Genomic DNA, 27,265 nt, shown 5'->3' with positions numbered 1-27,265 from the left:
CAACGACGGATGCATCGCGAATTTCAGTGCACCATCTAGTCTCGTGATCCTATTTCTTCCCGTACTTGTGGCGGTATGTGTTTGGGTGGACTTGTGTGTGTCTCCATACTTTAATTACTTAGGATAACCGACATGTTTCCCCCCTGCCCGACTCTGCCGGAAAACATAAGAGTGTATGCGTCCCCAGGTCTTGTCAACACCTTTTTCTTTTTTTTTCGACTCATACCAGCGCAGGCCAGCAGAAGCAAGTGACTCAAACCCGAGCAAATCAAGCGGGCCACAAGTGGATATAGCGCTCCTACGGGGAAAGGCTTGCGTAAAAATCAGGGAGGCGCATCGCCACAGTTCAGAAATAGATTCGCGTCGACTGCGTAGCGACAAGATTCTATTTTAATCAACCCAAGAGGGTCTTTTCCTCGTTGAATATCACCAATCCAACCAGCAGCTATGTTTGCCGACGAGAAGCAAGCCAGTGAGCCTCCACGGGGAGGACCTGGAGCCTCGATAGGCGCGGAAGAAACAGATGCCGTCGAGTGGAAATTCGATGAGCAGATATTCACGAGTTCTGACTTCCCTGAGGGTCGACGAGAAGACTGGCTTGCGGTTTTCGGTGCGTGGTGCTTGTTCTTCTGCACGTTCGGCCTCCTCAGCTGGGTGTTCCTCGACGACTACAAGAAAGGGCCGCTGGCGGCTTACAACCCCAGTGCCGTCAGCTGGATCACCAGCCTCCAGACCTTTGTCCAGACGGGCGGCTCGGCATTGGTAAGTGCCACTCACTCCAGCACAAAACTCCTTCCCTCATGCTAAGGTGTGTCGATGCGATCAGTGGGACAGCCTGTACGACTCCTGTGGCCCGCACTGACTCTCCTGATCGGCGCCCTGCTCTACTGCTTCGGCCTCATGATGCTGTCGCTGTCGGGCGAGTACTACCAGACCTTCCTCGCGCATTCCATCGTCGGCGCCATCTTCACGGCCAGCCCGATCTCGACGACGTCGTAGTTCTTCCGGCACCGCGCCTCGGTCTCGGGCATCGTCAACTCCGGCTCCTTGCTCGGCATGTAATAGTCCACTTTGAATGGATGACTAGATGGGCCGCTTGATGTACCTCGAAATAATACTACCAATGAACTTGGCCACCGTGTCGATCACCAACTGTATCTACGTTACATACGGGGGAAGGCCATGTGAAGATAACTAGCATAAGTGCTGAGTATGAATACTAACGGGCGACTTTTGATTTTTTTCAACTTTCTACATCGCCCAGACCCCCTGTATCAAGTGAGCAGGGGGGCAACGGGGTACATCGTGTGGGGCCGGTGGGGGATCTGATCTCATACCCCTGACTCGCCCATCTCACACCTTGCATGCATAACTTGATTTCCATGTGACAAATGTGGTTGCACTGAGCCACTTTTTGTTGATGCTGAATCACTATTATCCGTTCAAGCATCATCTCTCGTGACGACAGCAATATCGATGTCTCCCCTCAAAGTCACCGTCGTCGGCGGCGGCCTCTCCGGCGCCTGCCTCGCCAACGGCATCCTCAACCGGGCCGACGACGACGCCAGCCCCATCGACGTTCACCATCTACGAGCGCGACACCGAAGCCTCGAGCCGCGGCGGCTACCAGATCCGCCTGGGAGCGCACGCCCTCGTCGGCTTCCGCGCCTGCCTGACCGAGCGCCAGTACGCCGACTGCCTCCGCTGCTTCGGCCGGTCCGGCGGCGTCGTCTCGTCCGCCCCGGCCATCTTCGACACCAACATGGACCTCGTGCTCGACTTGAGCAAGTTCCCGGCCTACCAGAAGAGCGCCCCCGTCGGGCGGGCCCGGCTGCGGGGTTTTCTGCAGGAGCCGCTCCGCGCCAGGGGCGTCATGCGGTACGGCATGAAGTTCACGGGGTTCGATGTGGTGGACGGCGAGACTTCGGACGATGAGAGCAGCCGCATCCGAGCCTATTTCGAGGACGGGTCCAGCCAGGATTGCGATGTCCTGATTTCGGCCGAAGGGAGCGGCAGTCGGGCGAATAGGCAAGTCGGACTGAACAACATTATCGAAGACGAACCGAAGGTGGGCGAGGGGGGTTCCTAGGAAAGTGCCATCTCCCTTGGAATGTCCTCCGAGACTTGCCACGGCCCCTGATGAAGCAAGGGACGATTTACACGGCTTCCTCCAACGCGAAGATGTTCGCCGCGGCGTACCTCCCCGACGAGCTGCGTCCTTCTGCCGGGTCCACCACGGCCAAAGGTGGCCTGGCCAATGCGGAGAAGCCGAGCGACTACGACGAGGATCAGGCTTCGCTGTTTGTCGCCATGGCTTGGGCGGACGGACCGTCCGCCGTCGAGGCATCCCAGATTGAAGATAAGAAGTCCTTGATGCGCAAGATGTTGCAGGCATCCGGGTTCCATCCCGATTACTTAAAGTTAGTGGATGCGCTCGATCCCCAAGAGATCATGGCGGTACCTTGGCGACACTCCAAAGCCAACACGCCCGTCGACTGGAGAGACAGGCTAGTGGCCACAGGAAAGAATCAGTCAGACCCGCGCATTGCTAACCCGCGAGTGTGGCTACTGGGAGATTCGATTCACGCTATGCTCCCTTACAGAGGCATGGGCGCCAACCAGGCCATACATGACATCGCCGATGCGCTCGGCCCCTCCTCGAGCTTGCGAGAACGAAAAAGGCGGACGGACGAGTAACGGATGAGGAAGTGCGCCGTCAAGTCGCGGTGTACGAGAATGCCATGATACCTAGAGCCTTTGACTGGGTTAAGAAGAGCGCCGCTCAAGGGGTAAGTCAACCAGCCAGTCTCATACAACCAGGAAGTTGAACGCTAACTAGAATTGCTAGTTACCGGATCTGGAAAGCTTCAAGGGTAGGATAATAATTGCTTGTGTCCGTGTTGTACTTCACGTGGTCGGCGGCTTTATGAGTGTGATGAAGATGTTCGGTTGGAAACCCACGGACGACGCACCAGAGCTTCCCTAAATTTATATTCAAGGAGGACAATTACACGGAAGCTATGGTCGTTTTATTGGATGGAATATCGAACGAATGAGATACGTCTCTTGAGAAAGCCTTGCAGAGCTCTCCAGCGTATCCAATAGTTGAGCCGGCAGTCCGCCCCCAATGCAACCCGGCCTACTCGGCTAATGTGAATCCGATGCCCCCTCATTTGTACACTCTAGAGTTATGTTTCCTTGCCATCGTCGCCTGTTGGCACTTTTCCCTCTCTTCTCTTCTTTTTAATATTCTTGCAAAGCCGCCAGTTGATTCTAAACATTTGTCCTGGTACAGAACTTCGCAATGCGGCTGCTTGACACCACTGGCTGGCACCATCTCCTCTCGGGCCGGCTTCCGAAAGATACAAGGATGTTGTGACCAAGCTCGGCGCGATGGCTTGAGATGGGCCTGGGTCGACACCTGCTGCATAGACAAGACGAGCAGTGCAGAGCTGTCCGAATCCATCAACTCCATGTTCAAATGGTACCAACGATCCGACGTGTGCTATACCTATCTGGCCGACGTGACGGTTGTCCCCCAGTCGCCCCCAGAATGGTTCGCCGAGGCGGACTCCTCCTTTCGTACCAGTGCATGGTACACGAGAGGCTGGACGCTCCAGGAGCTAATCGCCCCGCGGCAAGTCCGGTTTTACGACGGCGCCTGGACCATAATCGGACAAATGACCGAAGGCTCAAGACTCTGTGAGGTCGTCAGTGAGGTCATGTCCATCCCGCCTGCCTTCCTTTGCGGTGCCCCCCTGTCTCGGGCATGTGTGGCGAAGCGTATGTCTTGGGCGTGTGCCCGGAAGACGACCTGGGAGGAGGATATTGCCTACTGCCTTCTTGGAATCTTCGATGTGAACATGCCCTTGCTATACGGGGAAGGCCCCAAAGCGTTCTATCGTCTGCAAGAAGAAATCATCAGACGAACGAACGACCAGACCATCCTAGCGTGGGGCGACCTTCCGTCGGACGGAGCTGATTCATCGAATCAAGCCGGGCCAGTCAGTGCTCTCGCGGATTCGCCAGCGGCGTTTCGTCAATGCGGAGACTTCGAGCGGAATACGACATTCACAGGGCACCAGAGGACTCCATTCCAGTGCAGAAATCGGGGAGTGCAAGTCAGGTTGAGGATATACAAACTAAATATATCCGTCAACAACGCTTCAAACATCGCAGCCAACCTCGACTGCTTTAGCTGGCGACGCCCAACTCATTGCATTTCCATCATCATTCATCCAATGACTGGGGGCCGCTTCAACCACGATTATCACGTGAAGCGGATGAAACCAAACTTCACTGGTTCCCCTAACGGTACGCTATACCAGCGAGGAAATTCGTCCCTAATCTTTACCAGTTATAAACAGAGCTCTCTCAGGCAGTATTCCCGTACCGTCGATATGGCAACTAGGCCTGAAGATATCGAAACAGGTCCGGCGGACACGATCGCAGAACGGCACAGCAAGACTATTCAACTCGATCTGCCGGAGGGATATGAGTACGTGGTAAAATATGTTGATCCAAGACTAGGGATCAGAAACAATCCAGAAAGGGGCGGGAAATCGTCATTGCATGTCACGTTTGAGAGCAGCGGACGTTGGCCCTACCCGTCCACAACGACTTATATTCTCAGGAAATGTGGCAAACGGCCAACTTTAAGGCCGAGTTCGGTCCAACTCTTCCTACAGATCAGCCGCCCACGATCTCTATCAACATCAATCGAGAACGCATCATTTGGGGTATTGCTCATAAGCAACGATCTAAACCATCAGCCTTTCGAATGCTTCATCACATTGCCTCAGTCAGGGTCAGGCCAGCAGCAGCCATCCAATCTGGACGACCTGGTCGTCGAACTGAAAGGGTGTCAATTAATGGGGGTCGCTGGCCACTACTACATGCCCCCTGAGGATCGTTTCCTGAGTCGCCCAATGCCATGCCCTTTGCGGATGTCCCATTTTCTGGTATATTCTACTCTGAATTCTGGATTCCGGAAAGCTATGCAACGCGTTGCTTCAGAATTGATGATCCGAAGAAGAGACCGCACTTTATGCCACCACGCCTCCATCATCGCCACCGGATGCATATTCATTGATGTACTGTATTGGCGCCATCTCATCCCCCTATTGCCACGTCTTCGTCATTTTGGTGTTTGCCTACTCCTTGGCCTTCAATAACATTCCGTGTGAGGGCCGCGTTGGGTTCATAGCTTTTGCGTGGACCCTTCCGGTCGTATCACTTCTCTTCGTGGCCAGAGACGCCTATAGCCAGGATGGCTTCTATATGAGAATTTGGCCTACCGCCCGCGTCTACCTTTCACCAGCTAGTTGTTTGATTTTCCTCGTCAGTACTTTTCAGGCAGCCCTTGCGACTAAGAGGGTCACTGGGCCCAGTTGTTGACGTGAAACTCATCACTAGATCAACATTATTTACTAAAACGAAGTCCCTGATATTAACCTAGTTTAAAGAAAGTCCTCCAAAACCGTCTCTCCTCCCACCAAGCGAGCGTCGCGTACGCTTTCCTTCCAGACCCAATCCCGCTTGACGACGTCCCGCGCCTCGGCGCTCGTCTCCCACGGCTCCAGCCCGTTAAAGTACCGCGCCTTGGGGCGCTCGCCGAGCCCGGCGCCGGACCCCATGGCGGCCTCGAGGACATGGGCGGCCGAGGCGGCCGTCGTCCGCACGTTGCCCCGGGGCATCAGCAGCGCCAGCAGCGGGAAGAGGACCTGCGTGATCAGGACGCGGATGACCCAGGGGGCCTGGCGCGCGATGCCCGTGCTCATGCGGCCCGGGTCCACGCCCAGGACGCACACGTCGCGGAGGGAGGCGTTTCGGTCTAGCCGTCGCTGTAGCTCGTGCACCATCATGACCAGGAACAACTTGGCGGCCCCGTAACGCCGGAACGCGGGGCGGAAAGAGGGGTCCTCCTGGGCCGAGCACCACGTGCCGCGAGCTATCTTGCCGACGGTGGCCTGTTCCTGGAGGACTATCTTGTACTTTTCTTCGACGAATGCCCTGCTGTCGCTGTTTCTCGGGTCAAGCGGACTAGGAGGGCAGAACAATGGTTTAGTTCTCTATGCCGCAGTTAAGGATGACTCATAAGACTTACTCGTGAGACTCGCTACCGACGATAACGATCCGTCCAGATTCCTTGGCCATACTTTGGAGGAGTAGAAGAGTCAAGAGCCAGTGCCCGAGGTAGTTGGCGGTAAAGACCTTGTCCAGGCCGTCCTCGTTCCAGGTCTGATTCCCGAAGTCCTGCAAACCGGCGTTCAGGATAAGGGCTCGGATGGGGGCAATGTGCCCGCGGCCACTTTGGCGTTAATATCTCTGGCCAAGTGGCGTACACTGTCGAGGCTCGTAAGGTCCAATGAGCACAATTCGTGCGGGTGCGACGGAGCCGACGCCAGGATGGACGAAACGACGGGGGCGTTTTGACAATCTCGGACGGTGTAGAGGCCATGGTACCTAAACAGCTCCGGGTCTTTGGCTATCTGTCTCACGATAGCGCTCCCGAGGCCGCCGTTTGCTCCCGTCACGAGAATCGATCCCTTCACGGAACTCATTTTGGTTTGTTGCGACTAAGTTTACCAACGGCCCAGAGAGTGGTGGGGAGGCTGCGATGGCCGTAGGGGAGGCTGGGGACGAGTATGAGGGAAGTGAAGAGGGGTCAGAAGCCCGGATTTAAGCGATATGACGTGTGCTTTTTTTATTTGTTATGGATGTTGATTTGAAAACATGCATGATGTCCATGCGTTTTGCCTCCCCCGCGTGGTTGGCGACCCAGTTTGTTCAAAATGGTCAGCAATCAGCAGTTTAGGGAGGCTGGGAGGATGAAGGTGTGGTTATACAACAGGCAGAAACGGGTTCACATATATACACCGACTTACGATATGATTGTTGCATTTGTCTGAGTCATGTTGTACACTTTAGGCTAAGTCCCGTCCCGCGTCGCAATGGTTACACACAGCCTTACCCTTAAGTGTCACTTTCTATTTATAGACATTGTATGCCGACGGTCTAAGATACGTGGGACGGACGGTGTACTAATGCATAACGGGCAAACCAATTGTCCTAAGTTTTTTGTATTGTTGAATTCTATCAGGTAGTAACTTATGTAAGCGAAGAATGTCAATTGGAAACGCTTTCCATCGGCGTGAGGCGGACGGTGAAATCATCGCCCTCTTTAATCGACATGATTCCCAGCACGGGCCTGCCCTCATCCGCCCGGGGAAACTTGGGACTCCCGACCAACTCGACGTTGAAGCGGCGAAGAAGCGTCGCCACAAGCGTCGTGACCGAGAAGCGCGCCAGGAAGCGGCCGCTGCACATGGTCTTGCCCGCGCCAAAGGGCCGCCAGGACGGGCTCCGCGTCAAGTTGGCCGGCGGATGCTCCCCGTCCCCCTTGGCCATCCACCGCTCCGGCCAGAAGGCGTGGATGTCGGCGCCGAACACGGCCTCGTCGAAGTGCAGAAGGCGGTGCGGCACCATGACCCGGTGGCCCGCGCGCAGCCGCTTGCCCCCGATGACGGTGTCCCGGGTGACGAGGCGCACCGACGCGGACCAGCCGGACAGCCGCAGTGTCTCGTTCCAGACGGCGTCGACCAGCGGGCACTTGGCCGGGTCCTGGATGTAATGGGGGTCCACGAGGTCGTGGCCCTGGAAGGCGGGGCCCGTCTCCTGCCGGTATGCCTCCAGGTAGGAGGGGTTATGGAGCAGGTAGGTGAGGAGCCAGAAAACGGTTTTCCGTGTGTTCGTGTTGATGCTGTAATGTTTATGCCATGGTCAGATAGTCTCCAGGGAACAAAAGATTATTTGGAGACTCACGCGAAATACAGATGAAATACCAAAACAGCGAGATCTTCATCGTCGATCCCGAGCGCTCTCATCTCGTCTTCCATGGCATTAATCAGCCAAGCCGCCTCACCTCGCCGTTGCGCCGGGGTGCCTGGAAATACTGCTTCAACGACGCGATTATGCGGGTCCGGGGCCGGGACATGTCGTGCGACAGAAAGGAGGGGTATTGGTACAGCATCTTCCAGATCAGCTCGTCGAAGACGAAGAAGTCGTCTGTTAGCGTGGGGCCGATGTCGTCCAGCGTCTGACCGAAGTAGACATGTTGGCCAAGCCGCACGAAGTAGTTGGAGCACCACTGGTAGACGGGCATCTCAATTGACGACGGCGTTTTGGACTTGGCGAAGCTGCAGGTCTCCTGGAGTGCGCGCATAGTCACGTTGCCCGATATCCAGACCTGCACCGCTTTCTGCAGAGAGACCAGGTTTTCACCCGGGTGCAGCTGGTGAATGTGCATTTTCTGCGCCAGCACACCGAGGGAGTCGCCTTGGGGATTGGGAAAACCCGGCTTGTTGTTAGGCAGCGCGGCGTACATGACCCGGATGACGCGGTCCGTGTTCCCGTTCGTCCTCATTAGCCCTTGCACGAAGTTCTCAAAGGAAAGCGTGTTCGTGTTCCTGTACACCTCGGCCGAGTGCTTGGCACTGGTAACCACGTAAAAGGTCATGCCGAGCATAGACAGGGCAAATATTTCCTCCGTGTGGTTGAAGTGCCGCCTGCAAAATCGTTTGTAAGACACAAGGGGCGCCCTTGTGGGCTTCAGGGGTACTATTGGGAACTCACCTGGCTCGGTCTAGGAGGCCGTTCGAATCCCGAAAGAATGCTCGGGCATGGCCTGCATGCAATTATCGTGAGAATGCCGAATAGCCGCCTATTTCGGACGTCAAGCATACTCACCCACAACTACAAACGTTGCTTAGTTAGTCTACCCGGGGCCTATCAATGGGGTTTGGTATACATACATGGAATCCAGTAGGGAAACTCTTGAGGAAGCTCTGGGTTAAAGTAGGGGGTTAAAGTAAACCTCCATACTCGCCAAAGCATCAACATCAAGACAAGTATCATAGAGATCGCTAGGTAAACTAGAAAAGTACGGCGTTGGGTTTCTAGCTGTGGTAGAAGAACGTCTTCGCAGACAGTCATATTTACTGGGCGGCACATGATTGTCGATGGGTTGCTGTCGCTTGGAAATAGCTAGAGGGCGATATCCAGAATTGCTGGAGCAACTGAAAGGGCTCATTGTTCTGACTTTAAAAGCCATACAGAGCCACTGAATCACGTTGCTAGAGTAATAACAAACAGCCAGCACCCACGGTTCGCAAGGCACTACCAACGTTAGCAATCCGAAGTTGGCTGATCCTGTGCAACAGCCCCGAATCCTGCCTCGAGTCTTGGGTTACATAACGTCTTGTTGCCATCCAACGAGGTTTCATTGTAGGGTGGCGACTTTCCAAGTTGGAGACCCAAACCATCTGATTCAATCAGCATTGCCAACCAACTCCCTCGGGCTGACATGAAATGGCCAGTACATGACCACGCCGTTCGGGCCACTGGGCTTTGTCTAGATACCACGCCAAATTAATTGTTATGCAGTCAGCCCTATCCCAGCTACCAGTCTTTGCCAATGGGAAATGCTGACTGCAGGACTAGGCAACCATTGTGATAGCCCCCATCCTGCTCCGGACGAGGCCACCAATGGGGCTATTCGAGGTCTGACAAGACCAGATAAGCCGGATGTGACGCCATAATCACCACCTGGGTGTTCCAGTCCATACAAGGTATCAAATATCGATGTGTGTCATACCAAAGCGATCTCAGAACAATTGTCACCATTAGTACTTTCTCGATCCTTCGGGTACCATATCTGGTGCTAACTACAGTCAGCGTTTCGGAACACGCTTGATTGCGGCTGCGGCTGGGAAACGGGGATTATATAGTTCGATGCCACGATAGAAGCAAAGGTTACGAAGAGCTCTAGTGTAGATTTTGACGGCGAACTCCTGGATTCCACTAGTGAATACATTGCCTATCGGAACCCATGATAACTCAAGCGATGGGTAGGCTAAGAACATGTGTAAGACTTTTATCATGACCGACTCAACGACGATCTCCTAAGGCTGACAATGGGACATATCAGTGCCTGGCCTTGTCAGCTTCGCTCGCTGGCAAAGTGGCATTCCCTTTGAGCCAAGAGTACAATGCCTCGCTTGCATCATACTTCGCCTCGCAGCAGTCAGAGGTGACTCCTCTGTGCATCGTATCGCCCGAGAACACCGAAGATGTCTCCGCCGCTATACGCATACTCACAACGTCGACAGAAGTCTGTCATTTCACCATCCGGTCCGGCGGACATTCGACCGTGGCCGGGGCGTCCAACATCAATGCCGGCGTGACGGTCGATTTGCGGCATCTCAGCGGTGTCCAGCTCAGTCCAGACCAGCGAAGTGTCCAGGTCGGAGCGGGCGCGGCCTGGGGCGCCGTGTACTCCTATCTAGCCCCTTTCCATCTGACCGTCGCGGGCGCGCGCGGCCGGCGTCGGCGTCGGCGGCTTGACCGTTGGCGGCGGCATCTCCTACCTCGGGCCCCGCCACGGCTGGAGCTGTGACACCGCCGTCGGCTTTGAGGTGGTGACCGCCGACGGGATTGTGGTGCACGCCAATCGACGCGAGCACCCGGACCTGCGCTGGGCCCTGTGCGGTGGCGGGAACAGCTTCGGGGTCGTCACTCGGGTCGACCTGCAGACCTTTGCGCTGGAAAGGGGGTCCGGCCAGTTCTGGGGCGGGGTGGTCTACCACGACATCTCCCGCGCCGACGACGAGATCGCAGCCCTGGAAGACTTTAGCAACGCACCCGAGACCTACGACGTCTACTCTTCGCTCATCGCTTCGTTCGCGTACGTAGGCGGTGGTGCCGGTGGTCAGGGGGCGCGTCGTCGAATATTGTCAACAGTATGGTGTACACGAAACCGGAGCCGGATCCGGCGGCTTTTCGTGGACTGTCGGCGATACCCTCGCTTCACAGCACGATGCGGGTTACCGACTTATCTAGCATCTTGGAGGAGGCGGAGGCTCTGCAGATGATCGGCTTACGGTAAGTTGCGTCCTCCGATGACACGCGCTTTTTCGGCGATTGTATCGTGCTTGACTACTAATACATACTGGCCGTTGGTATCAGGCAGGCATGGGCCACGCTCACCATTGTACCTACTGCCGAGGCCCTCCAGTCGACGGTGAAGGTGTGGAATGCTAGTACTGCCTCGGTCCAGGGCGTCGAAGGCATTACTTGGGCTCTGGTCATGGACCCGCTCCCGCCCGCCTTCTACGCGCGGCACAGCGAGGAGAACGCACTTGGGCTAGGCGGGAGGCAGGGCGGGGCGCTCATGATACTCTTACTGGATGCCACGTATAAACAGTCGAGTGACGACGGAAAGGTTGACCGCGCTCTAAGGGCCTTGGTGGATTCTATTGAGAGAGCTTGGCGCACTAGGCGCGCTAGACCCCTATCTTTACCTCAACTACGCGGCACCATGGCAGAACCCGGTCGCCAGCTACGGGGAAGAGAGCATCCAAAGGCTCAGAAATGTACAGAAGGGCTACGATCCTAAGGGAGTATTCACAAGGCTTGCTCCTGGGGGCTTTAAACTCCCCGGTGGTGCCAAAAGGGGCGCCTCTAAGCTTCGGACTCGAAAGTAACGACAAGTACAAACATGTATCTTTTCAGCTGGTAGGATTGACCGTTAGCTTAGTGTAATCCGATATGACCGACCGAGCATTTTGAGAGACTCGTCCAATTAGGAGTCCTCCCCCGAATATGCAAGCTGTTGCCCAGTTGTGTTGTCTCTTGTCTCACTCCCGTAGCGCCCCCTCGCCCCCGCGCCCCCAATCGCTCGCAATTTTGGGCTCATGGTTGCATTAAGCGACCCTGACAAATCGTGGATGCGTGAATTCTCACATTCATAACCATTCGCTTGAATCAGTGTATGAATTAGTCAGGTTGGAAAATAAGCCCGGATAAATTACCCGACTCATGCTACTGTGTATCATTCACCGAGGCCGCCAGGCCTTGAATCCAGGTTAACTACCGGTACAAACATGACAGACTATTGATTACATGCATATGCATCTCTCAGCCTGCCAGTGGTGTCATACGAGTGCGTGGAAACCTATATAAACACAAGTGAACCAGGCCAACCAACAAATCTTGTGTGAAACCAAGACACCACTTCACCAACGAAACCCAAGGTGAGGAAATACGAGGCCGAACGAGCAGGAATGCCGAAAATGCAACCCAGGCGGTGAAGGTAGGAGGGTGGGAAGATCGCCATTTGGTTTTCTGCAGTCATCATGCTTGCTTCAGCTCACCGGCCAGCGTGTGTCTGTCTGTGGGTTGGGTCGGATGGTCTTCGAGGGTGCTACAAGTAAGGCTGCCAAACACACACAGCATTTGCCACACCGAAAACGAAAATAGCATGTCTGGAACCTTGGCGACTGCTCCAAGGCCCTCAGACCCAACGACGCCGACTGCGCTTGACATACACAGGCGACCAAGGACACGTCAGTTGACGAGCGGCAACGTCGCTGGAACAAACTTCACTGTTGAAAATTGCTTACTCCCTTCTGTATGATCAGGTCAATTCTCCTTGGCCATCGCACACAATGAGTACCACCGCAGTGCTGTTAGCATCAAGCTTGTTCGCCTATATGGTCTGGAGCGTGGTGTGCCTGGAGATGAACGTTAGAAAGGCGCGCGCTCTCAAGGTTCCCCTTGTGCGCATCCCCTTCGATGTGAACAACAACCTCTGGGTGGTGGTCCAGCCCCTGGTGTGGAAAAAAGCCCTTGCCTGCTTGCCGTTCCCATGGAGTCGCTATCCCAACTTCGTCCGGTTCTCCAACCGAAACTGGCACTTTTTGGAGAAGAGCAGGCCGGGGACGTTGTTTGGGCCCGTCTGGGCCCTCGTGTCTCCGGGAGGGATCCACATGCACTTCTCCGACCCCGACGCCATCCAAGACATCTTCTCACGGTGGCGGGACTTCGTTCGGCCTACTCGCAAATATCGTAGGCTTGCAAATCCCCCTGTCCATTATCAACTTTCCAAGCTGCTGACATTGTTCTTGGTGTAGAGATGTTAGCCGTCTACGGGCCCTCCGTCTTCACAGTTGGGCTCGACGACTGGCCTCGCCATCGTAAGGCCATGGCCGCGCCATTCCACGAAGGAACAATGAGAATGGTCTGGGATGAATCACTCAAACAAGTCGGGTATGTATAGAAGAGATGCTTTCAGGTGTTATATCTGCTGCGTGGAGCTGTGTGCAATACTGATTCCCATCCATGAAAAAGGGCAATGCTACACCAGTGGACGACCCGGTCGGATGGTGCGATGACTGTCTTGAGCCTGATTGACGATCTGAAGACTCTCTCGCTCAATGTACTGGCCTCAACAGCGTTTCGAGAGCCCTCTGCCCTCCAAGGTTCAAATGGTATGAAGCAGCAAGGGCCTAGTGGTAAGACTGAGTCATACCGAGACGCCCTCTCCGTGGTACACAGTAATGTGATCCTTTTGATGATGATACCTTACCGTCTACTCACTGGCTCGTGGGTTCCTACAAAGCTACGAAACATCGGACAAGTAGCCACATCTCTCAGGACGATTATGGCCCAGGTCGTGGCGGACGATCTGACCGCCCTACACCAAGGATGCGAAGGGACCGGGGGACCATCACCTCTCTTGTACGTGCCTTTGAAGAGGCCGGGAGGATTCTGAGCAACAGCCCAGGTACTGGTTCCGCCTCCATGGGAGAAGCAAATGCCAAGCGTCGCAGAAAGGGCGGTCTCTCGGTTGACGAGGTCCTGGGCAACACGTTCGTCATCAACATTGCCGGCCTCGATACTACCTCCAATGTCCTTTCCTTTGCCCTAGTTCTTTTGGCCGCATATCCTGAGGTCCAGGAGTGGCTGTACGAGGAGATCTGCGAGGTCTTCTTACCCACGCAGGAAGAAAAGGAAAAGGGGCAGGGCTACGTTTTGCTGTTCCCACGTCTGAAGCGTTGTAAGGCCGTGGTGCTGGAAACCTTGCGGCTCTACCCGCCCATCACGGGGGTGCCTAAGGTGGTGACGTCCAGGGGTACGCAGGCGCTGCGAGTAGGAGACCAAGTGCTGGCCATCCCGCCGGGCGTGGAGATATTCCCGTTGTTGTTAGGGGTGCAGACAGATCCGCAGTACTGGAGCGATCCTTACGCATGGAAGCCTTCACGTTGGATCGTACAACAACAGCAACAGCCTCAGAAGATAGGCGGCGGGGAAGAGCGGCAGGTGGAGACTCTGCTGAGTCCACGCAAGGGCACTTTCTTCCCATGGTCCGAGGGGCCACAGTACTGCGTTGGCAGGAAGTTCTCCCAAGTTGAGACGGTGGCGGTGTTGGCATACCTGTTCCGCTCTCACCGTGTGCGCGTGACGGCGCGGCCGGGCGATAGTGCGGAGCGTGCCAGAGAAAGGGCCCAGGCCTGTGTGAACGATGTTAACTTCGAGTTCCTACTGAAGATGAATCAACCAAACGAGGTGGGTATCGAGTTTGTTAGGCGAGAGGATCGGGATTAGCTCATGCATGATCAGTGACAACACTTTGCAGGGGTAGAGTATCATTTGTTCCTTATGTTGAATACCACGTGGGGAACTATTTTTAGCATAAATCCGGCTCCCAATGTTGTTGGGTGTTATCCTCTCTATCCTGACGGGGAAGCGATGATCGACAGTGGCAAAGGTAGACATGGGCAGAATCCGGAGACACCAATTTAAAAAAGCGAACCAACATGCAGTGTGCATATGTTAGGACGGGCGGAAACACAGGGAGTTGGAGACAGGAGGATGGCCAATGCTTGATTACGTGTAGGGCTGGACGTGGCATATGCATTGTATTTCTCTCTGATTGGGTCGCAGCCTCACCAACGGCTCCCATGGGCAGGCAGGCTTGTCGATCAGTCGAGTCGGCTTGGGGTGACACAAGAATGTACCCAAGACTTGAGTAAATGCGAACTGACGGGAAGCCTACCACCCACCACCCACACCCACCCATCCATCCCATCTGACCAGTGGCATCGGCAGATGAGACTAGGTCATTGAATCAAATTCATTATGTACTATCCTGCTCTGTCTTTCGCAGGCGTTTATTGTTATCGCTTGCTTGTCGAGCTCTTAAGAGTCCGGACATCCCATCATCCCATGCCTGCCTGTCTCATAGGCCTTCCCTGGCATACCCGTCATACAAACCTCCAGATCAAGCCATCATGGACGACGGCTATCTCGATACTACTCCGCTCCGGCCACCGCCGCCAGGTCACAAGTCCAACTTCGTGAACCCCGAGTCGAGGTCCTACCAATTAGTTATCGCCATCTCGGTGCTTTCGTTTTTGACCATCATATTTACTTCGTCTCGAATCTACACCCGAACTCGAGTCACTCATTCCTTTGGCATAGATGACTGTAGGCTTTCTTCTCCGGTTTTGTCTACGTACTTGCACTTTATTACTCTGCGTTTCGGGAGCCGCAGCTGACTGACTGAATACCACGAACCAGGGTTCTGTATTGCCGCCACGGTCAGTGCTACATCTACACACTCACCTACGGGGCACTAAGTTGTTCCGACTGGCCTCAGATATGTACGCTTGCATATTCTGGCCTCGTACTCCGACGTAGGTTACTGGGATAAATACCCATGAACCTCATCATCTCCTAGGCTAATAGCCGTCCGTCCAGTGTGCGATATGCCAGGAGGCGGTATACTCGGGATTCATTTGTGGGATGTAAACCTCCGTCGCTACCTATTCTATGCGAAGGTATGTGTGCCAACAGCCAGCCCGTTTCGCCTCGACACCAGTCTGACCGGATTTAATTACACAGGCCTCCCTGGCTGACTCGACATTCTTCCGTATCTGCAATACGCTAATTAAGGTGTCTTTCTTCCTCTTTTACCGGCGCCTGTTCCGCCCCGTGACGCACGTCAAAGTCATGGTCTGGGTGGGCATCGCCCTCGTCACCACCTTCTGCGTGGCCTATATCATCATCGACATCGTAGCCTGCGCCCCCTGGCCGAGCGAGCACGGCTGGCTGGACCCGAATACGATGAAACGGTGTGGTGCTATTGCGCCCAAGTTGGTTACCGCGGGTGCCTACTTTAGCGTCCTCACCGATTTTTACATCTTGGCTATCCCGCTACAGCAGGTCCCCCAGCTGCGGCTTTCGAAGCGGCGGAAAGTCGGCCTTAGCTTTATCTTCCTGACGGGGCTGCTTGCTTGTGGTGCCGGCCTGACGAATCTGATCTTACGGCAAACCCCCGGCCTCCAGGATACCTCGGACTTCTCGTGGACGCTCGTTCCCATTTACGCCACTTGGTGAGTTCCCCGCGACTGTCTTGAGGCATCCTATGGCTGGATTGGAGCTGAGACAACAGGGCATGAACGACGAACAGTATGACTGAGATAAACGTCGGTCTCGTGGCTCTCTCTATGCCCGTAGTGTTGGTCCAGTTCGTGGGCCGCCTTACGAACATCGGCAAGTCCTCAGCTCCTGGATCCGTGCCCGGCGCTCGCCCCATCACAGTAGTGCCGGGGGCGAGAGCTCCGCCAATCTAACTCCGGATCGCCCGCACGGTCCGCATCACGGCGGTGCGACGCCGCCCACAGCCCCCGCAGATCCGCCGCAACTCCCTCGGGTACCCAATTCGACCCTCTCCGGCATGCGTAAGTTCATCCGCAACCTCCAGCGCTCCCGCGTTGCCTCTTCCAAGGGGCAAGGCGATGATGATGACAATGCTACCATGGATACCCAGAACAATAACAATGGGCGGACTACTTCTACTTTCAACGACCTGACATCGGCAGATTATAGCTACCACGTCCAGTTGAAGAACATGCGCGCGAGCCAGTCCACAAACGGGAGCGAGGGGGTGTTGGGAAGAACTTTGGCGGTAACGGCCACCCAAGGATCGAGCACGAGGTGTAAAAGAGTGAGCTTGGTTGATGGGGATCACGTATCTATTTCGATCGTGTTCCTTCGGGGTGGTATTTTTCCTTTTCTAGTCCTTTTATGTCTGCCGGGCTGTAATGCGTATATAATGAGCGTTATTCACCGGCTAGTACTCTCCTTGCAGTACTTGCGATCATTGGGGCCATCCGGCCCGTTTGTCCAGCGGTAGCGGCACCACACTAGATTGATGTTATTTAGATCTACTACCTCCCCTGCATTGAACGAACAGCAAAAGGATATGTGTAGCTGTGCCTCCCAGGCTATTGTGAACCACTCTGATGGTGAAGGTTCGATTATATTATGACCTTATGGAATTAATACTGTAGCATCACATATACCGACTGCTGCAATAGACACAGTGGATGGATAAATTCTCATCTTTCTCGTTACGTGATAGAATAAAATATCGCCTGTGCCGTGTCTTTAATCCCAGCTAACTATGATAGCTGAGCGCGATCTGCTGGGTTGTGAATCTCCTTTGAAGAAACGCCAAATCCGTCTTATACGTATGAGACTAGATTGCGTCTGCAATCATACTCAACAACAGAAATGCGACACTGTAATTTACCTCTGGAGCAACGTTGCGTCATGTCGGCACTTACGTGTGTCATCCTGCTGAGTCATCCCTGGCAAGAGTCTACCTGTTGTACGCTCTGATTGCTTTGCCCGATCAACCGACAACCTCCGTAACCCCTTTGTCGTTGGCATTGGCACGCATCGCACTGCACGCCTACAACAGCTCTTGTATCACATCACTCTGGCCTGCAAATAGATACTTGTATCACAGCAGTAAACAGGGTTTGTGTGGTCTCATATGTTCGTGACTTTGTTTAATATGTGCAGCTAATTATGCTACCTAAATGTTTCATGATCATCATCCATCATTATGCAGAATTAAATTCGAAAACACATTACATCCGTTCTCTTATAAATGGGTATAGGCAGTAACCAAATCTTTAAACGTTTATAAAAAATGGCATGAGAAGGCCACCAACAATCAGACCGACGACACCAGACTTCATCTGGTTGGCCGCGGCCGTCACCACCGGAGTGGGAGGAGACGCCATCCGTAGCACTGGTCGATGCCGCGGGTGTGGTGGCGGACGGAGACGATCCGTCCGACTCGCCGGCTGACGCGGTAGTAGCCGACGACGGGGTAGGCTGCTGGCCAGCGTCCGTGGTGGGCTTACTGCTTTCGACGGCAGAAGTAGCATACGTAGCGGACGGGGCAGGCTGCCCGGCGTCCGTGGTAGGCTGCGCAGTCTCCACCGCAGAGGTGGGAGCTGCGGTCGCGGTGCTCGGCGGCGCCAGGGGAGGAGCCAGGGTGGAGGTTGCGATCGCTCTGCCGTTTTCGTAGTAGACGGCAACGACGCCGGCCGGGCCGGTGGTGACGACCGAGGTAATGCTCGGCGGCGGCGCTGCGGTGGTCGGGGCAGGTGCCTCAGTGGTAGGTGGCGGCACAGGCGCCTCGGTAGTGGGTGCCGGTGCCACGGTGGTAGTAGGCGCGGGAGGCGGCGGCGGCGGCTGCACGGCCGTGGTGGGCACGAGACCTCCGGTGACGGTGGGGATGGCGTAGGGAGGATCGAAGAGGCCGAAGCGGTCGCAGGCGGCGCAGGGGCTGGCCCAGGCGCGGATCTTGTCGGGCGCGGCAAGGATGGGGTCGCAGCGCGAGTCCGTCATGGTGGCAATGGCGGACGCCTCGGCCGTCTGTGGGCAGTCGGTGCCGAGGTCGCTCAGGGAGAGCTGCTGCGTCGCCGTGCCGCCCACGATGGTGGAGACCTCGGATAGGTCGAAGGCCCAGATGGCGCTCGTGGCCGTGGGCTGCACGGTGGCGCCGTCGATCGTGTTGGTGCCGTAGATGGTGGGGATCAGCATGTACACCGACGGGGACGTGCTGTTGAGGGGAGCGTTAGTGACGCATACTAGGCAGGAGGCTCGTTCGTTGCAAGTAGGGAATAGACATACAAGGTGTAGCCCAGCGCCGTATCAACGTGAGTAGGGGGTATGTGAAGTCATTGTTGGTGGGCCAGAAGAACAAGTTCACCGTGCCGGCGGACCTAGGAGTGGTATTAGCAATCGTCCATATTGATGCATTGAGCGTGCAGTCGGATACTTACATGCTGCAAGTCTGGTCACAGGAGTTGTGAGTTATAACAGGAGGTGGGGTCGTAGTCGTGCATGTCGGTGTCTCGGTGATGGTTACTGGAATAGTGGTCTTCTTCGTTGTGGGAACGATGGTATAATGAGGCACCGTGACATTGGCGTGTGATGTGGTGTGCTTAGTGCTGGTCTTGATCACCGTGCTGATCGTAGTGTTGGTGCAGTACGAAGTCAGCGTCGTTGCTAGCGTGCTCTGCGACGACACTGGCACAGCGCTGTAGCCCTTGCTGGTCTCGTGTGTTGTGTATACATGAGAAGCAGCTGTTGATAGCGTTGTCGAGTGCTGCTCGGCAGTTGATACGTTTTGGAACGGCGGGGGCTGTTGTGGGTGGACGCCTTCGTTATGTTAGTGACTGGACACTCTTGAAGTGATAGTTCGCTGCGCTTCACTCACTATAAGAAGCGTCTGCGCCCAGCACCAGCAATCCCACTGCGAGGGATGATAGTCTTGAGGCGGACATGTTAGGCGCAATTGGGGTATGCAGGAGGACCGATATGCTTTCGTCGCTTATACTATCCAATGGCACCGAAACGAGCGTGACCCAACAATGAACAATAACGAGAGTTGAAGATAGGCAGACGATGGGATGGCAGAGCAGACCAGAACAGAGCTAGAAGAGGGACGAGAATTATTAATGGCATTCAATATGCAAATCCTTCAACGCACGTCTGTGGCTGCCGAGCTGACGCGATGTTGACATGGCACACAGCCAACCACAACCGAACGATATTGTCTGTCGCATTTGGCCGCTAAGCGAGGCCTTCATGGGATGCAGGCAATTTACCTGGGCGGAGATTTTGTTCCTGCGTGGGAATGCCGTCATGCCGCACTTACCACCGTCCCCAAGAGGAAAGAGAGCTACAGCGGTCTAGAGGCTAGGCGGGTTGTCGGCCAACGAGCGGGCACTAAGGGGCAGGGATTCCTCGGTATTACCAGCAACTCGTCGCCCTCATTGGGCTGGACGGTAACGAGGAACCGAGCAAGCGAGCGTTACAGGGGTCGAACAGTTGTCCATGACGTGACGGCCAGCAACGTCGCAATAGGATTAGCAATTTTGGAAAAACCTGAATTGGGACCACACCTGGGCTAATCAAATTGACGCGATCCGAATGGAGACGAAATGGAGTAGGAAAAGTGCCCCAGTAGCCAAGACTGTCGATCGCCTTATCCACTCCGGAGGCCAGTCCATGCCTCTCGGCCTGTCGTTGCCGCTCTGCGCTCCAATCCATAGGAATCATCGGGGCAAGCAGTTGACATTGTCTTTCTCATGTGCGTGTTCGCCATGCTCGATTGCAAATCTTGACGGTCGCAAAATTTTCGACATGCTGCTCAATGCGCCGAATAGCATATTTGTCGTACTCTCCTGGGCCCTGGGATCCTTGGCACTCGACGGAGCCGACGGAGTCAGTGTAGCCAGCACACGTCGCCCACGCATACCCAGAGACGACGAATTCCCCAAGCCATTGGTGGTAGGGCCCAGCCAATACTTGTGAATAACTCGAAATCCCCTTTCTTTGCAGAGCTCCAATACTGATGCGACAACAGCGAGGGCAACGATGGGCCATGGAGTACTTTCCATGTTCGAGTAGGCACCCCTGAACAGGATGTCAGAGTCCTGGTGTCCACGGCATCGCCCCAGTCAATGGTCGTTCTACAAGAACTCGGCTGTTCTTCATCAGTCTTCGCGGATGTGCCACCCAACTGTGCGGTATCCAGGGGCACGTTGTTCAACCCCAAAGATTCATCGACTTGGGTAGATGCTGGTCAATACGGTATCAACGATGGCCAAGTGGGCCTCGAAGCAAACCTGGGGTATTCTCAGCCTGCGCAGTTCGGCTTGGATGACCTGGCAGTAGGTCTCACGGGTCCGGTTCTGAAGAACCAGACTGTCGCTGGCTTTGCAACAGCAGATCCCTTCTACCTGTGAGTCGTGCAAGGCTTAGCGAAGGCCACCATCCACGATTGAAGGCATCAGGGCTAACACAGTGTCACTCAAGTGGTATCTTCGGACTGAATGGTCAGCCGGTGAACTTAACATCCTTGAGCAATGAGTTAGCCCCCTCTTTCCTCAACACGCTCAAAGACCAAGGGCATATCCCAAGCCTGAGCTGGAGTTACACTGCTGGCGCTCGTTACCGTAAGCAGCCATGAACAGAAAAACTTTGCCGATGCTCCTGGATCGCTAACAGTAGATCTTGACTGCTTGGGACAGGGCTGAAGCAGGTATATGGCCAGCTCATCTTCTCGGGCTACGATACTTCGCGCTTCAGCGAGAACTCGGTATCATTCACCATGGCCCGTGACCTCACGCGCGATCTTGTGGTCGTCCTCCAATCCGTAAGCTACAGCGGTGGGTCGACGTCCGACACCCTCCTGTCGGAGCCCATCGACATATTCATCGACTCAACGGATCCGAACCTATGGCTGCCGCAGAGCGCGTGCGATGCCTTCGAGAAAGCCTTCGGCCTCACGCTGGATGATGCCAGCGGCCTGTACCTGGTGAACGAGTCACACCATACGCAACTGCTGGATTCGGATGCGCAGGTCACCTTCCGGCTGTCTGATGTGAAATCTGGCGGAGACACAGTGAGAATCGTGCTACCGTACGCCGCATTCGACCTCAAGGCCGAATACCCAAAGGTGCGGAACACCAGCTACTACTTCCCACTGAAGCGCGCTGCGAACGCGACGCAATACACACTGGGTCGGACATTTCTTCAAGAGGCGTGAGTAGTTGCCCGTGCATTTCCCTTCCGGTCCGAGTCCGAGACTGGGACTGCAACTTCAGGGGTCGCATTCGCTGACCACCAACTGTCAATAGTTATCTGTCTGCCGACTACGAGCGCGGCGTTTTCAACGTCTCGTCGTGCACCTGGGTCGAGGGTTCCGATGAGAACATCGTGACGATCACGAGCAAAGACTCCTCGGAAAGCGGGGATCCCGGATCCAGATCCAAATCCGATCCTGGATCAGGGCACTCAAAGTCGTCACTCGGCGGTGGTGCTATAGCTGGAATCGTGGTCGGGGCTGTGGCTGCCTTGGCGCTTATCATTGCCGCCATTCTCTTCTTCAGGCGACGGCAGCGCACGAAGGCCTCATATGCGGCGGCAGAGCCCGAGCCGGACGAGTCCATGTTGAAGGGCCCGGTGCACAACTCGCATGTGCCCAGCGGGCTTCCAATCAGGCATCCCTCGGCGCCGGAGCTCGACGGAGACGTGCCCCAGATCTACCAGCTCCACGGTGACTCATCATCGCAGCAGCAGCAGTCGCAGCAGCAGACGACTGGCGGGAGCAATGCGAGCGGCCCTGTAGAGCAGCCCGACCCCATCTACTACGAGCTCTCGGGGGCTAGCCACCTGGGCCAGCCCCCCGGTCCAACACAACGGGTTCGGATCGAGTGTCCCCCTTTGGCACTGGCTCGTCGCCAGCCTCGCGTAATATTGAGCCGGACAGGGTGTCAGTGAGTGATCGACCGTCACCTCCGTCGCCGGCGGTCTCGACTGTGGGTACAGAGGGCCTGGAGGCATCGTCGGATATTGTGTCGCCGACAACTCCGGTCAATCGGTGGTCGCAGCCGTGGAAGCGGTCGTAAGGGTGGTGAATCTGGAATCTAGGATACCTTAATCGTAATGACTTTTTAGCCAGACTTAATTTGCAACAAATGGCAGGGTTCTTGCAGGGTCGTGAATGCTTCTTGGTTCGCGTCGACGACCACCGAAAGGTGTCAATTCGAATTCAACTGAGCCGCGCTCCAAAGACGTCGCATGGCACTGAATCACGTTTGTCGGAGAGGAGGAGACTCGAATTTTGCAGTCATGACACAATGTATGATCCCTTAGCGCAAGGCCCGGGAGCGATTCCTGAGGGCTGAGTCGACGGTGGGGTCAACACCAAAGCGGGACAAGTTGGTGTGTGTCCAAGAAATTTGGCGATCTCGAAAAATCGATGGAAGCGGTGTTGTTGGTGGGTCACTCGATCCGCTATCCGCTCTGGTCAGCGCTAGCCCAGAAACGAAAAAGTGCGGAACCTTCCAACTTAAAATCAATGACCAGGAACGACCAGGAAAGACGGGCATGGCTTCAGGGAAGGGCGCTCGTGATATTCAGTGGCCTTGGCACAGCCAGGTCCGTCCAAGATAGGATATGTAAAGATGGAGATACGTCAGGCTTGAAGCTGGCCACGCTATGTCAGTCTCAGCTGTCTCCGCTTATATCTATGTATCCAACCCACCCCCAACCAAGTCCACTTCTCCTCGGTCTACCAAGCCCCCAACCGTAGCAAACCGCGCCCACATCCTCAGCCCAAGAGACTACCTCCGCGACGGAAAGAACCAGGTCTGGGTCCTGGTGATCCCCCATTATAGATCGTCCCAGCCATATTCTCCAATATCTGCATCAATCAGACGGAATGTGGACGAGATGAACATCTGCACAAACAGATAAAGCAATCTGATTAGTGACGTGCCCTTGAGGAGTGTGCTCTATGCGCTCTGGTGTTGCCTCTGCTATATCTTGATCTCTAGCTCCTCCACACACTCCAAGTCGTCAACGCCCTGGAAATATAAAACGGGTGCTCCGGAAAGAACGAAGAAATACGTACCATCATGATGCCGAACGCCACGAAGAATTCAAACTTGGTCGAGGCGCCCACGGTAGCCGCCCGGGTAACGTCGTAGCCACTACGTCCACCATCATCTCCAGAACTCGAGGTGGTGCCTTCAGTACCACCCATGCCTTCAACTGAAGAGGGTAGGCTGCTGAAGTTATAATTATAACTCGTGACGGGGGCGAAGATCGTCTCGGGAGCAAATATATACGAGAATGATGGAATGTGTTGTGGAATGTAGAGCAAGCTCCGAACAATGTTTGGATGTGTGAAGTGCACGAAGATCCGACCTCTTGTGGCCTTTATATGCCACAAACTCGTCGGAGAATTGGTGTTCTTTTGCCCCTTTCCAACCATTTCCTGTGCCTTGCATACCTTACAATTGGAACTGGCTGACTACGATACAATTTCGAAATAACTTTGGAATGCTGATAGCTCACTCTTCGCAGGTATTCCTATCATATACTACAGTATTATCTGGGAAATTGAAAGTGGCCAAGTGTCACTGGCCCGATGAGCATGAAGTGCTGTTTGGGATCACCGAGGTAGTAAGACATTTCCAGCTGCTACTTCAAACTACACGGCATGACCCACGTGGTTTCGTCTGGAGTTCGAGTATGAGATGTGACAAGTTGGATAATCCCTGCTGCCCAGAAGACCCTTCGAACAAAGAATGTCGTGTTCTTCCGCTTTTACTTTCTAGAAGCCAATGTCATTCGATGCATCTCTCTCTGGCGCTCTCCCGTGCTGAGCCTATACATATGTGTCCCTCAATGACAACTCAATTTCGATGGTAAATCGACCATAGTATTAATAATCAGTCTATGTTGACGGGCAAAATGAAACGAGTGTTAGATAAGGTATCAAAGCGTCAATGGTGCCGACCGTCTTTGTTCTTTCTGATTTGATCCAACCAAGATGAACTCTCGCTGCGTACATCAGATTCCGGTGTGGACTGGAGCTCCATGTCCTGGTCTACCGTTTTGTGGTCTCTGTCTGGGATGAATCGGTACTTGAGGGGCAACCCAGAGCGTCTTTGAAAGGATATCGAAGCGGAAGACCAGAAGCACTAACGGTAGCAGGGCCTCGGCGATCGTAGATCGGCAGAACTCGCCAAGGACGGGATCTCAGACTGATGGGGGCGTCACGGATACATAAGCTCTGGTAAGGTCGAAGATGATTGACTTCGAATTCTCGTCCGTTGCCCGCTGGGGCGGCTTGGTGCAGTTGGCTAGAGTGTCTGTGTCGGGCCGTGACATAATTCGAAGTCAACCCCCGGGTTCGAGCCTGGGTCAAAGCGGTAGTAGAACGATTGGTGCAATGGTAACAGTCACGCCTGGGAGCCTCTGACCAAGTGCCCTCTCCCGGCCGATCCGTCGCTTTGGTGGACCATGCAGCTCAGGACCCCCTGTATGTCCCGCTCGGCCAGCCCTGTATCGATGAACCCCTTGAGAGTGAATAACAGCACCTGGGGATAGGCGTTGGATGGGAGGGGGGGATGGTGTGACGGCTGCATAAGCTCTGGTAAGATCGAAGTTGGCTGGCTTCGAATTCTCGTCCTTTTTGCCCGCTGGTGCTGCGGTGCTGGGCTTGAGCGGACCACAATCCTCCTTGTCATCCCCGATAACGGTGATGGCGGCATACTGCTTGAATATTCCTCGAACCTCTTCTCCGGGCTTGCTAATCGGCGAAGATTCCAAGAAGGGATCAGGGTTTTGTCATCGTGTCGGCAGAAGGATGCGTTCTCAATCCCAAAACACTGAGACATGGTGGCTAGGCACGGTTTCCATGAGGTCGCCAATAGTAGGAATGTCGGGATAGGGAACCGGGATTATCGTGGCCGGGGTTCATCTTTGCCTGCTGTACCAGTCGTCGTGGGTCGAAAGGTTTCGACCTACCCGCGTCGAAATCAACCAGGAGAGTGAACCGATGACACTGGCATCGTCAATTTACTACAGCCAGCCAGTGCGTGTCCGTCTTAAGCGCGGTGGAGAAGGAGACAGGGGTAATTTGGAAACGATTCGACATGAGAGCAGGCCCATTTGGACGAGACGAATTGGGATTGGGTATAATTATAACAGATCGTTGATCCAGATCAAGACACGGGGTAGCAGTATCGATTGGCAAAGTTCGCATCAGTTTCGCCGGGTAGAAACCTCGGGCCCTCTGGATCTTCCAAGAAACACGGACAGCTGGGTAGGTAACTGCTAGATAGGCACATTCTACAAGTAAAATTAAACAAGGAAGTAGCAGCTCGTGAAGAGACCGACATGTCGTACAGTGTGGGGACAGACAACTAAAACACGCAATTGAAGCAGCTGCCTTACCCAATTTGAGCCCATTTTACATCATTCAGAATGCAGGCTTGGGAGTTGAGATCAAGCGATTGAATGATTTTTGTAAAAAGGTTGCCTCATTAGATGTGTCTCCCCAGGGTATCTCTCAAGAAAATGTCAACATAACTCCCCAACGCCTCAGTCCCATCAATGCCAATCCAATGCCAATTCAACGCTAACAAGCAACCGATTGTACAGTGAGACTCCAACAAGGTGGTCACCGACCCAAGCGTTCCACCGAAGTGATCAAAGCAGACTTGTGCAATGATTGAATGAGCTAGTAGCCCAGTGTGCAGTAGGATGGCGACAGATACCTTTCGAATTCGAGAAGGTGTATCCAATGATAAGTTTCATCGTATAGATGTGTGCGGGTGGGCGTTTGATGATGTTTGGTGATGCCCTCCCTTGATGTAATGTGTTGTGGTGATTGTTACCCGCCAATTGGAATGGGTGTGCCACGGGTTGGAGTGTAGACTCCTAGTAATGTAGTTTGGACAGGGTGGGCTTCATGAGGATGTCACCTTCCTCGTCCACCTCGGTGTCCACATCAAGGGCACGAAGTACAGGGTGTCCGCGAGGATAAGGAGGAGAAATAATAGGTGCCATCCTGTTGGTATCTAAGGTGCCGTCTGCGTCGACCACCATGTAGTCCATGTCCATTTTATAATCTTCGTCCATCTGGTCCCAGAAGCTGAGCTGGTGGCTTGGGGTATCAATGTTCATCAGTTCAGTGTTGTTGTTCCCATTGGATGTGGCGTTAGGATCTAGATCCATTGGGGAATCCGGAGGAGTTATTTCCGTGGGATCCCAATCTTGGTCATTAAAAGAGCTGATTGACATGGCATCGCCATCAAGCTCAGGAACGTCACAGCTGTCCCAGTCCTGCATATCGACGTCTTGAAATTCTTGAGAATCTGAAAAGTCTGAAGGTGGTTGCCACCAGTTGATTGTCTGAGTAGCGTTACCTTGCTGGTTTGTTGTGGCTATTTGTAGAACGCCAGATGTATGGTTTTCAGTAGGCAGCTGGATGTTGTTGCTTGCCAGGCCGACCTCGCTGGTATTGGAGGCGGTTGAAGTAGAGACGGGATTGAAACCCGAGAGTTGTTGGGTGTAAGCCATGATGACTGGCTCTCAATAGAAATTGTAGAAGTTGCAAGACTGTTTAGCCAAGAAATAGAAGAGTGGAGTGTGAAGTAGTTGAAAACCAAACGTCCAAGTTGGAGATATTGGTATCAATGTAAAGTGACAGTGTAGATATGGAACAGATGATTGATGTTTGACGGGTTGGAAAAAG

At 54.4% G+C, this 27,265-nt stretch overlaps 10 protein-coding genes across 10 annotated transcripts; 5 read left to right on the top strand and 5 right to left on the bottom strand.

Moving 5' to 3' along the window:
- Positions 1 to 447: 447 nt before the first annotated feature.
- Positions 448 to 4,906, top strand: PG997_012886 (uncharacterized protein; the record flags this gene model as incomplete). The annotated part of the gene is made up of 5 exons (XM_066817200.1): positions 448 to 762; positions 1,469 to 2,068; positions 2,182 to 2,693; positions 3,296 to 4,505; positions 4,634 to 4,906. The coding sequence occupies 5 exons, from the start codon at positions 448 to 450 to the stop codon at positions 4,904 to 4,906; spliced, it is 2,910 nt and encodes a 969-aa protein (XP_066662892.1).
- A 553-nt stretch (positions 4,907 to 5,459) lies between these two features.
- PG997_012885 (uncharacterized protein) lies at positions 5,460 to 6,563 on the bottom strand (the record flags this gene model as incomplete). Its single annotated transcript, XM_066817199.1, has 3 exons — positions 5,460 to 6,042; positions 6,107 to 6,310; positions 6,376 to 6,563. 3 exons carry the CDS (start codon positions 6,561 to 6,563, stop codon positions 5,460 to 5,462), a joined length of 975 nt encoding a protein of 324 aa, XP_066662891.1.
- A 565-nt stretch (positions 6,564 to 7,128) lies between these two features.
- On the bottom strand, positions 7,129 to 8,518 carry PG997_012884 (uncharacterized protein; the record flags this gene model as incomplete). Its single annotated transcript, XM_066817198.1, has 3 exons — positions 7,129 to 7,762; positions 7,825 to 7,886; positions 7,925 to 8,518. 3 exons carry the CDS (start codon positions 8,516 to 8,518, stop codon positions 7,129 to 7,131), a joined length of 1,290 nt encoding a protein of 429 aa, XP_066662890.1.
- Positions 8,519 to 9,904: 1,386 nt separating this feature from the next.
- Positions 9,905 to 11,455, top strand: PG997_012883 (oxidoreductase- FAD-binding; the record flags this gene model as incomplete). Its single annotated transcript, XM_066817197.1, has 5 exons — positions 9,905 to 9,925; positions 9,989 to 10,332; positions 10,451 to 10,744; positions 10,801 to 10,941; positions 11,026 to 11,455. The coding sequence occupies 5 exons, from the start codon at positions 9,905 to 9,907 to the stop codon at positions 11,453 to 11,455; spliced, it is 1,230 nt and encodes a 409-aa protein (XP_066662889.1).
- A 1,051-nt stretch (positions 11,456 to 12,506) lies between these two features.
- PG997_012882 (cytochrome P450) lies at positions 12,507 to 14,445 on the top strand (the record flags this gene model as incomplete). Its single annotated transcript, XM_066817196.1, is given in 4 exon segments — positions 12,507 to 12,906; positions 12,948 to 13,107; positions 13,189 to 13,582; positions 13,597 to 14,445. 4 exon segments carry the CDS (start codon positions 12,507 to 12,509, stop codon positions 14,443 to 14,445), a joined length of 1,803 nt encoding a protein of 600 aa, XP_066662888.1.
- Positions 14,446 to 15,131: 686 nt separating this feature from the next.
- Positions 15,132 to 16,845, top strand: PG997_012881 (uncharacterized protein; the record flags this gene model as incomplete). The annotated part of the gene is made up of 5 exons (XM_066817195.1): positions 15,132 to 15,327; positions 15,601 to 15,680; positions 15,745 to 16,235; positions 16,360 to 16,583; positions 16,745 to 16,845. 5 exons carry the CDS (start codon positions 15,132 to 15,134, stop codon positions 16,843 to 16,845), a joined length of 1,092 nt encoding a protein of 363 aa, XP_066662887.1.
- A 918-nt stretch (positions 16,846 to 17,763) lies between these two features.
- Positions 17,764 to 18,744, bottom strand: PG997_012880 (uncharacterized protein; the record flags this gene model as incomplete). Its single annotated transcript, XM_066817194.1, has 1 exon — positions 17,764 to 18,744. One exon carries the CDS (start codon positions 18,742 to 18,744, stop codon positions 17,764 to 17,766), a length of 981 nt encoding a protein of 326 aa, XP_066662886.1.
- A 1,608-nt stretch (positions 18,745 to 20,352) lies between these two features.
- On the top strand, positions 20,353 to 22,622 carry PG997_012879 (uncharacterized protein; the record flags this gene model as incomplete). Its single annotated transcript, XM_066817193.1, has 6 exons — positions 20,353 to 20,519; positions 20,576 to 20,953; positions 21,028 to 21,167; positions 21,243 to 21,756; positions 21,852 to 22,402; positions 22,459 to 22,622. 6 exons carry the CDS (start codon positions 20,353 to 20,355, stop codon positions 22,620 to 22,622), a joined length of 1,914 nt encoding a protein of 637 aa, XP_066662885.1.
- A 912-nt stretch (positions 22,623 to 23,534) lies between these two features.
- Positions 23,535 to 23,761, bottom strand: PG997_012878 (uncharacterized protein; the record flags this gene model as incomplete). Its single annotated transcript, XM_066817192.1, has 2 exons — positions 23,535 to 23,582; positions 23,630 to 23,761. The coding sequence occupies 2 exons, from the start codon at positions 23,759 to 23,761 to the stop codon at positions 23,535 to 23,537; spliced, it is 180 nt and encodes a 59-aa protein (XP_066662884.1).
- Positions 23,762 to 26,448: 2,687 nt separating this feature from the next.
- Positions 26,449 to 27,090, bottom strand: PG997_012877 (uncharacterized protein; the record flags this gene model as incomplete). The annotated part of the gene is made up of 1 exon (XM_066817191.1): positions 26,449 to 27,090. One exon carries the CDS (start codon positions 27,088 to 27,090, stop codon positions 26,449 to 26,451), a length of 642 nt encoding a protein of 213 aa, XP_066662883.1.
- Positions 27,091 to 27,265: the final 175 nt, after the last annotated feature.

Source organism: Apiospora hydei (genome assembly GCF_038363865.1).
Source record: "Apiospora hydei strain CBS 114990 chromosome Unknown utg000009l_segment0_segment0, whole genome shotgun sequence".
Classification (NCBI taxonomy): Eukaryota; Fungi; Ascomycota; class Sordariomycetes; order Amphisphaeriales; family Apiosporaceae; genus Apiospora; species Apiospora hydei.
This window is presented reverse-complemented; position numbering and strand designations above follow the sequence as displayed.